Below are 10,961 nucleotides of genomic sequence, written 5' to 3' on the forward strand. Positions count from 1 at the left end.
CTAAATTAAAAATTAAAATTTTAACTAAATTAAAAAATTAAACTAAACTTAAAATTAAAAATTAAACTAAATTAAAAATTAAAAATTAACTAAACTTAAAATTAAAAATTAAACTAAATTAAAAATTATACAAAATTAAAAATTATAAATTAAACCAAATTAAATTAAAATTAAACTAAGTTTAAAAAAGGAACTATTTTACAAATTATTTTAAAAACTTTAAAAATCATTTTAAAAATTATTTTAAAAAATTTAAAAATCATTTAAAAAATTTTAAAAATAATTTTTGAAAATTCTTTTTAAAAAACTTTAAAAATCATTTTAAAACTTTAAAAATCATTTTAAAAATTATTTTAAAAACTTTAAAAATCATTTTAAAAATTATTTTTAAAACTTTAAAAATAATTTTAAAAATTCTTTTGAAAATTATTTTTAAAAAACTTTAAAAATCATTTTAAAAATTCTTCTAAAAATTATTTCAAAAATTCATTTAAAAATTATTTTTAAAACTTTAAAAATCATTTTAAAAATTATTTTTAAAAATTTTTTAAATCATTTTAAAAATTCTTTTAAAATTTTTTTTAAAAAAACTTTAAAAATAATTTTAAAACTTAAACACTTAACTTAAAACTTAAATCCTAATTAATAAACAATCAAATCAATCAAAATTCAATTAACCTAAATTGCAAACTTAATTAAAAAATATATATAAATAATTAAAACTTAGTTATTTAGTCTAACCTTATTTAAAAACTTAGTTGACTTGATCAGTATCTTAATTTAACCTAACTAAAATATTAACTCTAAGTCATTTTTAAATCAAACTTGACTATACATTAAAACGTTAATCAAAATTTTAATTTTACTTTAATTAAATCATAATTTATCTCAATTAAAGATCAACTTAAATTGAACCGTATCTTTACTTAAATTTATTTAATAATTTTAACAAATTTAACTTTGAACTAATACTGACTTAGTTAAGTTAAATCTAATAACAAAGGATGATGTAAATGAAAAATTAAATTATAACTTAGACTTTTATTAAATCAGTCAATTAATATGAAATGTAAGTTATTTTAATAAATAAGTATTAAATTATTGAATTGAGTCAAGTAAAAGTTAATCAATAAACCATTGATAATGATTAACTATTATTGAATTAGTACCAAATTATTTCATTCAACCTTAAACTAAAGGTTAACTTCATACACCTAAATCTAAAATTAATTATTTAATCAAACTTAAGTGAACAATCATAATAAGGTATAAATAATTTTGATGAGCATTAGTGTTACAAAAAGTAAATTCCCTAGGCACTAAGGTATCAAATTCAGGGGGAGTATCAAATTCAGGGGATCAAATTTCTTTAAATATTTATTTAGAAAATTGTTTCCTTAAGTCTTTTTATTAAAAATTCCTTAGGATATTTTTTAATTATCCTTATCAAATTTCTTTTTAAAATCTCTTTTGAAAATCCTACCTCAATTTTTAAAAAAAAAAATACTTTGAAAATCTTACTTTAAATATTTTTTTTTGACAAATATTTTCAATGGCCTTATTTCAAAAATAATCTTGAACACTTCTTTTTGAAAATCTTACTTAAAATTTTTTTTTGTACAAGTTTATTTTAAACTCTACTTAGAAAAAGCTCTTTGTGAATGTTTTTGATCTACTTACGCATTTTTGAAGGTTACTTAAAAACTTTTTAGTTCCCTAAACTTCATAGAAAATATTTTGAAAATATCTTTGAAATATGTTTTTAATCTTTGAACATATTTTTTTGAAAAACTTTATCAAATTCTTGCAAAAATCTATCTTTGAAATATGTTATATATTTCCAACCATTGGAAAAATATTTGCAAAAATCTATCTTTTACAATTTCCTTAATTTTAAATATCTCCGTGAAAATATAACTTTCAAATTTGTTTTTGGCAAGTATTTTGAAAAATGTTTTGAAAATTAACTATCAAAAGTTGCTTAGACTTTCAAAAGTTACCCTAACAACCAACCTTGAAAAATTAGTCTGCATCACCTCTTTGAAAAATTACATTTTCTGAAACACTTAATTATGTCTTTCAAATATTATTGTTGGTGCAAAAATCTAATCAAGAGTAACCTTAAGTTTATATCCTTTTAATGTGTGCCAAAGGGGGAGAGTGATCTTAAGTTATAAAAGTTAAAGGAAGAGAGTTATCTTAAGTTAGAAAAGTTAAAACATTTCTAATCTCTCAAACTTTGAGAATTAACCCTTAAAGACCCAAGCCTAACTTAAGAAAATTATCAAACATAAAAAAGGGGGAGATTGTTGGTGCAATCGACCTCTAGGATTTTGATGTTTAATAGTATACCTAAGTTTGGTCAATTTGACCAAGAATTGATCCAAATAGGACTTGATATTTGGAATAGAGAAGTCTAGTCATAACTAGATGACTAGAAAAAGTAAGTCCTAACCAAAGAATAGGCAGGTGAGAACTCTACTAAGTGACTAGTCCTAACTGGAGGTTCGACAAAGTAGAAGTCCTAGTGAGTGAAGCCGGGCCCTAGTGAGTGAAGCTAGGTAGTGAAAGTCCTGGTGAGTGAAGTTGGGTCATAGTGAGTGAAGCTAGGTGGTGGAAGTCCTGGTGAGTGAAGATAAGTAATGGAAGTTCTATTGAGTGAAGATGGGCAGCCCTAGGGGAGGTAACCCTAGGTCGACCACACCAGCAAATCTTGAAATCTATTAACACTATCTTACTTTACTATTTTATCTATTGTGCTAACTTAGTATTGCAGGGAAGTCCAGCTAGGTCAACGGGTCAATCGGATAACTGGCATGAAGTCCAGACAGGTCGACGGGCTGACTAGATGTCTGGCAAGATGGTAAGTTACGGTAAGTCACTGGAGGAGAGTGACTTGGTGAGGACATGTTCCCCGTTTGAGGGAACAGTAGGCATTGATCCAACTTAGATCCATTTCGAAAATCTAAGTTGAGATCTTGACTAGATTCTAGTCTCGAGGAGACAGAAACTAATTACTATATTTTTATAAATTTTGCAGGGTAGTATAATGTTTATTGCATCAGACTAATCTTCTTCTTGCAGGAAAAATCTTTTCCTGAAAAAGTGGTCCGGGGGCTCGGAAGGGATCTGGGCACCCGTACCAGCTCTTGGCGCCCGGAACTGGTCTGGGTGCCCGGAATGCAAAAGTTTATCTCGTCGTAAACGTGGAGCGTGTTGACTGGCTGGGCCAACGTCATGGTCCAGGCGCTCGGAGCTACCTATATAAGGAGCCCTCCACCTGGAGCAAAAACACAATTTACTTCTACAATTGCTCTGTTGCGTACTGCTCCTGCGACGCTGCGAAGCTCCTCCGACAACCTGCAACTCAATTTCATTTTTCCTTGTTGTTGATATTCTTTTCATAATTCCTGTACTAAATTATGTAATACTTTTGCGAATTATTTTTTTGAGCGATTGCCCAACGAAAGCACTCTCACATGCGGGTCTTGGAGTAGGAGTTGATGAAGGCTTCGAACCAAGTAAAATTGGTTTTATTAGCGTTGTGTTTATTTTTTTGTTTCCGCTGCTTACTCGATAATGAATTTTCAATGATCGCTATTCACCCCCTCTCTAGCGAACTTTATGATCCAACACCTATCACATCACATATTCGGCAGTAAAAGATCGCAACACATAGCATTCAACTACAGGTGACATTAATGAGGAATGGAAGCCTATGATTAAAAGGCATGGTTGACGTACTTTATATTAATGGCAGAGGATTTGAGTGATTTCCAATAAATCAAGGTGGCATCAGTAGTCATTAAAAGGCACTGAGTGTGTATAGTCGCTCCAGAAAGAAGTCAAAAAAGGCTAATAAGGCTAATAAAAGACTAAGTGTCGTCCACATCGGACCCGAGCGGCATCAGTCTTAAAGTCTCTCGAGCAGGAGAAAGATCAGCAAAGAGCTAATAAAGGGCCAAGTGTGGTTCACATCGGATCCGAGCAGCGTCAATTTCGGAGTCTTCTGATCTAGAGAAGATTGGCGATTGAAGATCCATGAGAGCAACGATTGTGCTAGCTAAGCGGCGGCTATAAGCCCTAGAACGTCCGGTCGGGAAGAAGAATTGCAAAGAACACTAAGCGTTTAGTCAGTCAAACTTGCATCCTCCTTCGACTAGACTTGAGGAGGAGACTTAAGAACGGGTTAAGATGGGGAAGGCCGACTGACACGAATGTCAAAGTCAAAATGGTCAAAGGCCCAGAACTATAGATCAGACAAGGTTCGCTAAACGGGCATTCCATGTCGGTCGAGTGTGACCGTCCGAACGGCCATCCGCCGAAAACTTGTAGCTGGGAGTAAGAGACAAATAGTAAACTTCCTAGCCCACCGTCCCTGCCGATTATACGGCATGCTCGGTCGGATAAAAGGTAGCCCTCTGACAACAGAAATGCTAAGTGAAGGCCAGGCTGATAGCCCCGTTTGATACGATCAAGCTGGTGGCGTCTCGGCCAAGCGGATCCCGGTTGGCCTATAGCAGGACCCACATACATATCTCATGGTACTCTTTTGGAAGTTTGTGCCACCGACAGCAGAGAATATCCAGCAAGCAAGCAGTACTTTAGAAGCTTCTAGCTTGCCATATTAGAGATTTGCGTGCTCGCTTAAGAAAAGGTGTAAGGAACACTTTTTGACTTGTCTTTTCCTATAACGCTTTAGAAAACGTGCACATGATTTGGGATGCGTGCATAGATGCTACAATTGCTGCAACTTCAACAGGCGAAATCGCTCGCCCCTAGCGCCCCCGTCGCACCCAACCCAAGGCCATCACGAGGGAGGTAAATCACGATAGCCAAGAGGGCAAGTGGTGGGTGGGGTGAGGTACACAGGGTTCGGAGATTTTATGCCCCGACATCCCTGTGGTTCGACCCTGCGTTCTCAGCTACAAACATAATCACCACTTACCATCTCGCATAACCCCGTGAGGTTGCGCACAGATGCTACAGTGATACAATTAAAAGGGGGTCTCCATCTACAGATGGAAGTATGTAATGCTTCACTATTCTACACACTCCTAGCTGTTGTTGATTCCTACTGTTCTTCTCCACTAAACTGAGGACTGACTTGAGTATCAGAGGGTCAACGTTGGAGATTCCTTCCCAACCCAACACTAACACTCCCAGTTTTGTAGGGCAATGTGGAGTCTTCTTCCAGTCAACCGCAGATTTATGTTCGTAACCCGCCATCTTCTCAGCTTTCAGACAGGATCAATCGCCAATCCGTGACAATTTTGACAACAAATATAATGTTAACAACGAATTTTGTAACGAAATATATTTGTTACTAATTTAGTGATAAATTTTTTGTCATAAAATTTATTGCTAATTTATAACGAATTTTATTTTTATGGCAAATGTCATTGATAATTAGCAATAAAATTTTTTTCATCGCTAAATTAGTTTTTTTTTAAGTGATAAAAGGAAACTCCTTCCTTGGGCAGTAGAGAAGGGAATCTAATCGAATTCCTATCATCCATAAGCAAGCCTTCCCCGTAGTTTCTTTGTCCTTTTTTCGCTTTTCCAGTGACAGCATTCGGGTTATTGCTCAGTTTACCATAAACAATGTTTAGTTGCTGACATGGCTGAGCTGTTATATCGAAGGAAACAGATGCCCTTTAACCATAGTCAAAGAGGAGAACAATCTCTTCTAAGAAACTTATGTTAAGCACATACCTAAGCAGTGCTCAATGGAGCTCTAGTTGTGCTTCCCGACCACTTGACTTGGCCTCTCGAGTCGCTCAATAATTCGGCATCCCTACTCGGCAACTCTACACTAAACATTTCTAGGCAACGCGCACTACAGTTCGTTCATAGTTTAGCAGTGGTACTTTTGCAACCCTAAACATTATCATTAAGCAACACAACCAGTCCCTACATGGTGCTCAGTTAGTTATAAGATGACAGACTTATTACAATGGGGTAAATGATCAATTCACGACGGGCACATATCCTCGGAGAAAAAAAAATCCCTCCCACCCTCTAACTACTTGGATGGTTACTCTAAGTTGACCTTATAATTTATCTTCCCTCATATAACCTAGGAACGGACCATAAAAAAATACCTAAGTTTTCTACAATATAATTAAGCAACACAACCATGTGCATGTTTTAAACACACGGAATCCAGTAAGTAGATCAACTAACTTTATTGATATCAAGCTTGAACAACACATCACACACACAGCCTAAAGTCCAAACTCTTCTTGCTCAAACAAGAGTTTGAAGTTGTGCTTTGTTAAACAAGCTATGGAACCTAAATTACTTCCTTCAAGTGAACTCAAGTTCCATCATCTCTATCCCTTGAATAGAGATAGTGGCAAAGTTTCTCATGTAGACTACTCCAACTTCATATAGCATTATCTTGAACTGCTGATAGAAACCGCATAATAGATTCACTAAACGAAACAAGGTGATGGCCAAGGCATGCATCTGCCTAAATAGACGAAGGATCGCAGACGACACAAGCCAAGAGGAGCATCGCAGAGCAAGTGGCATCCTCTTCCTCACTGAAACTGCTCCTCTTGAACTTGCAAACCTTGTGCAGCCTCATCACCTCCTGCTTCTGCTCCTTCCCCTGCTTTCTCACCCTGGATTCCTCCACCTTCGACACCATTTTTGACTCAAAAGCAAAGTTAGTTGGGTTTTGGATGGGAAAGGAGACTGCATTGGAAGGGCCTCTTATAGAGGAGGACCAATCTGCACTGCAGGCCTTACCTTCAAGCTGACATTATCAGGAATTTGGCACCTAATTCAGATAAATAGGATGGCCATTAATGAGGAACTGATCCTAATGTTTATCCAGCAAAGCAATCAAAAGGGCAATGCGAGAGCACATGATTGCCATGTTATGCAGCTGACAGAGGAACAAGGTATCATGGGACTCCTGTGACCTACGTGAAGAACAAATTAAAAGGTGCAAGTTTTTTTTTTCAGAAATGATGGTTGTGTTTACTGTGTCTGGCGACTTGCTGTGGCTCTTTAAATTATTTTTTTTAGAAAGAAACAGAAATGCTTTCAGTTCTCTGTATGTGGTTGATGCACACTCCTCGAAGATTGTGGTTTCATGTGCATTGCCATTCTCGTTACCTTGTTTCATGTCTTGGATTCTGTGGCCTTTTTTCATGTTCTTTAATTATTGCGTTTGTTAATGGTCTTTGTAGTTCATTGTCAGTTGTTTGTTAAACGTCAATTATGAGAGTCCATGTGGAAAGTTGGCAACCATCTTTCATGTAAACCTAACTCTAGCCACATCTTGATATGGCTCTCAAATTTTCTACACTAATTGCCAACATTAATTTTGTTTGTTCGTTATATATAATCATATGTTTTTCAAAATTGTAAAAGGGCATTTTGGCTATAGGTTTTTCAAAACCAAATATTATTTAAATGAACTTAGTTATGAGTAAATTATATATTTAGAAGGGATATATCTATTAATAAATTTTCTAATGATAGATTATCTATTTTTAATATAAAAGAATGAATTCCTTTATTCATGAAAATTAATTACATAATAATAATGGAATCTATCAAAGAGCTGAGTAAGGTGAAGATTGAGGCTCTAAAGTTATAAAAAATAATATATAACTTTTTTCGAGTTTATGCATAAGCTTTTATAAATTTTTAAAATTCACTTTTATCAATTTATATTATCGCATTTACGTCTAATGACATGAATATATTAAGAAGATTTTTAAAAATATATTAATTTTAGTTTGAAATGATTCAAAGTTCTTTAGGTATATCAGTTAGTTAAATTGACTAATAAAATTATACTATTTAAAAATTTAAAAGTTTGATAACTTTTAAATCATAGTAGTTTTAAGAATCTATTGTTATGTTAATTAGTGAATATTATTGTCCTAAATGTTATAATGAGTCTGTGATAATTTTTTTAAAACCTTTAAAATTTATTATTCTCAATTTATACCAGTTTGAGTTTAATTTAGTATTAATTTAAATTTCGTATTATATAAATTTTTCATGGGGTTTGAATGCTTGACTTATTTTCTCATTCCTTTTTAATCATGCACGAGCATAAAATACAAAGTAGAGATCCCAGAGCCCTAATTCGAAAATTCGACCGTTGCCATCGGCCATTTGTCTCTTGCCTTACGGTAGACGAACAGAATGCCTTCCGCGGAAAGCAAGAGCCCCAAGGCGGCGGCGCCGACGACGAACCGCAGCATGATCCTGAGCCCCGGTTTCCGCTCCGCCGCCGCCATGGCCGGATGGGACGAGGAAGCCCTCCTCTTCGCCACCCTCGTGGTGGAGGACACGCCCGTGCGAGAGTCCCGACAGCACAAGCACAAGAAGCGCCTCAAGAGCCCCGCATCCACCACCTCCTCCACCAGGTTCTTTACGCCCTTGTTTCTACCCACCGCCTTTCCTTTTCTCAAATTCGTCCGATTTCTTATTCCTCTTTGCGATTTGCAGAAAGAGGAGGGCGCGGAGGCAATCTGGGGTTCCGATTCCGCCTGTGGTACTTTGCCTCGACGACGAAGAAGAAGACGGAGTTGAAAATAAGAAGATCGATAAGGAGGCTGAGAAGGCCGTGGTGGGAACGGCGAAGGAGGACGAAAAAGAAGGGGCTTTGCTGGAGGAGCCAAACAAGGGCCTTCCCTGCATGGATCGATTGAGGGAAGAGCTCTCCTGCGCTGTGAGTAATTAACTGCTTCTCGGCCTGGGCTTCAATCGACTCCATTGATCACTATCTTTCTCTTGTGCTCATCAAGAGGGCTATTTTATGCAGATCTGCTTGGAGATCTGCTTCGAGCCGAGCACTACTCCTTGCGGACACAGGTAGATGAAAAGCCAAAACCAGGCATCGATTTCACTCAACATTTAATTATTTTTTTTCTCTTCAAATTCTTTGATCGTCTAAAGGAGACTAGTAAATGGATGATCACTTTTGAATGGGATTATTTTCAGGAATAACTTGGATAGATCTGCTACTTCCCTGCTGCTACTTAGAAAAACCATGTAACCATTGCTGAACAAGATTAAGATTTATGGGAAGATGATAAAATGCATCTAAATTTTCCTTGACAAGATTGCTTTTCAAATTCCATCAGTTATGATTTTACAAAGTTCTGAAGAGAAATATATTAGGATTTTTTAATGTTGTTATCTAATTTGATTAGATGACAACATAAATTAGGAAAGTTCTCGACTATTCATTCATGACCATGCAAGATAAGACTGTTGGAGTGACTCTAGTAATCAAAATTTATTATTGAAGGATTGATAACTCCAAGCACTCCAATTACACTTGCACACTTTAACTTTGGAGTTCTACTCACACACCTAGTCATTGCCTCCCTTGCATTTCTTTGATCTCTTCTTGGCTAAACAAATTACATCACCCACCCGTATTTATAGAAGATAATGGTTGCTAAATATCAACGGGCAAATTACTCTAGTCTTTTCTTTATAGACAAATTTTAGTCCATATAATGCCGCCTTCAACTACATAGTCTAGGAGCTATTGTCTCCAAATCCTTGTGGTTGCTTTAGGTATATGTCTTGTTCAATTTCTCTATGTAAGAATGTATTCTTAATGTTCATTTGCCACAACTTCCATGACTTCCTTGCTGTTAGAGCTCTTTGGATATTGGAAGTAGAAAGTTGGATTTTTCTACCACTCCAAACAACTCCAATTACACTTTCACACCATAATTTAGTAGTTCTACTTACATTCCTCTTATGCTCTCTTTAACTTTTCTTCAATTTCTTGCTGGTTACACAAATGACATTGCCTCTTCTATGTGTAGGAGTTAATGGTGGCTATATATCTTCGTCCAACATTTTAGACATTTCCTCCTAGTCACATACATATTTTCATCTACTTTATGTTTTTTTCTTCTTTCCAAATAGTTTTAGATTATTCCATGATGATTGTTATAGACTCTTTTAGAGAAGCCTAAAAAACTCTAGTCGTTTTCCTGATACAAAAATGGTTTTAAAATCTGAGAACTTGATGAAATAAAAGTGTCAAGTGAGCACAATAAATCAGAATAGAAACAGAAAACCAACAGAGAAAAATCAGATAAATGAATGGCAGACAGGGGACTCTGAATTTGTGCTCTTGATTTTGATACCTGCTCGATGTCATTATTCACAGCTTCTGCATCAGATGCTTGAAGTGTGCTGCCACAAAATGTGGAAAGAAATGCCCCAAATGCAGACAACTGATAAGGTAAACATAATTCATGTGGATTTTACATTTTGCCTGAAAGAAAGTTGCATAAATTCTTGACCGAGTTGGCTGAACTGCTGCAGCAACGGAAGAGCTTGCACCATAAACACAGTGCTTTGGAACACCATCCAGCTTCTATTCCCTGAGGAAGTGGATGCAAGGAAGAGCAAAGTTACTGCAAGTGAAACACGGAGCAGGAGCATGCAACACGCTCCATTACATACTGCAAACACAAGTATCAACAGCAGAAGAAGTAGTACCAGAAGTAGCAACATCAGAAGTGGTGCAAGTGAAGCTTCCCAAATGACACAGAGTAGGAGCTCCAGAACCAGAGTTGGCCCGAGCCAATCAGAGGATGCGGCCATGGCGCTCAGGCTGCAAAGGGAAGAGTTTATGGTGGCATTTCAAGGAAACAGCACCCAGGGGCTGCGACGACAAGCACTTTATTCTGCTCATGCCAATATCAGATCCATGGTGTCCAGGGGTTTCTATACTCGCACAAGAAGTGAATGACACGACATGAGCCTCTGATTCTGATTATTTGTGTTACTGATCAAAGCAACGGTGTGGCATAGCGTATCAGTGTTGTGTTAAATGACAATAACCATTGAGACAACAAATGTTGTTTCACTAATTCCTCTGCGTATGGCATTGCTTATTTGCTTGTGACTTGACTTCATGGCTGTTGCCAATTTCGATTTGGTAATTTGATTAATGGAGT

The 10,961-nt window shown here is 35.9% G+C and overlaps 1 protein-coding gene across 1 annotated transcript; it reads left to right on the plus strand.

Moving 5' to 3' along the window:
* Positions 1-8,085: 8,085 nt before the first annotated feature.
* Positions 8,086-10,955, plus strand: LOC121976010 (LON peptidase N-terminal domain and RING finger protein 3-like). Its single transcript, XM_042527983.1, has 5 exons — positions 8,086-8,396; positions 8,479-8,701; positions 8,795-8,844; positions 10,166-10,240; positions 10,324-10,955. The coding sequence occupies exons 1-5, from the start codon at positions 8,173-8,175 to the stop codon at positions 10,751-10,753; spliced, it is 1,002 nt and encodes a 333-aa protein (XP_042383917.1). The 5' UTR covers positions 8,086-8,172; the 3' UTR covers positions 10,754-10,955.
* Positions 10,956-10,961: the final 6 nt, after the last annotated feature.

The sequence above is a fragment of the Zingiber officinale genome, chromosome 4B (genome assembly GCF_018446385.1).
Source record: "Zingiber officinale cultivar Zhangliang chromosome 4B, Zo_v1.1, whole genome shotgun sequence".
Classification (NCBI taxonomy): domain Eukaryota; kingdom Viridiplantae; phylum Streptophyta; class Magnoliopsida; order Zingiberales; family Zingiberaceae; genus Zingiber; species Zingiber officinale.

Coding starts and splice junctions, on each gene's coding strand:
- LOC121976010 (XM_042527983.1), top strand. CDS start 8,173: ATGCCTTCCGCGGAAAGCAAGAGCCCCAAGGCGGCGGCGCCGACGACG. Junction 8,397..8,478: donor TCCACCACCTCCTCCACCAG/GTTCTTTACGCC, acceptor TGCGATTTGCAG/AAAGAGGAGGGCGCGGAGGC. Junction 8,845..10,165: donor ACTACTCCTTGCGGACACAG/GTAGATGAAAAG, acceptor CATTATTCACAG/CTTCTGCATCAGATGCTTGA.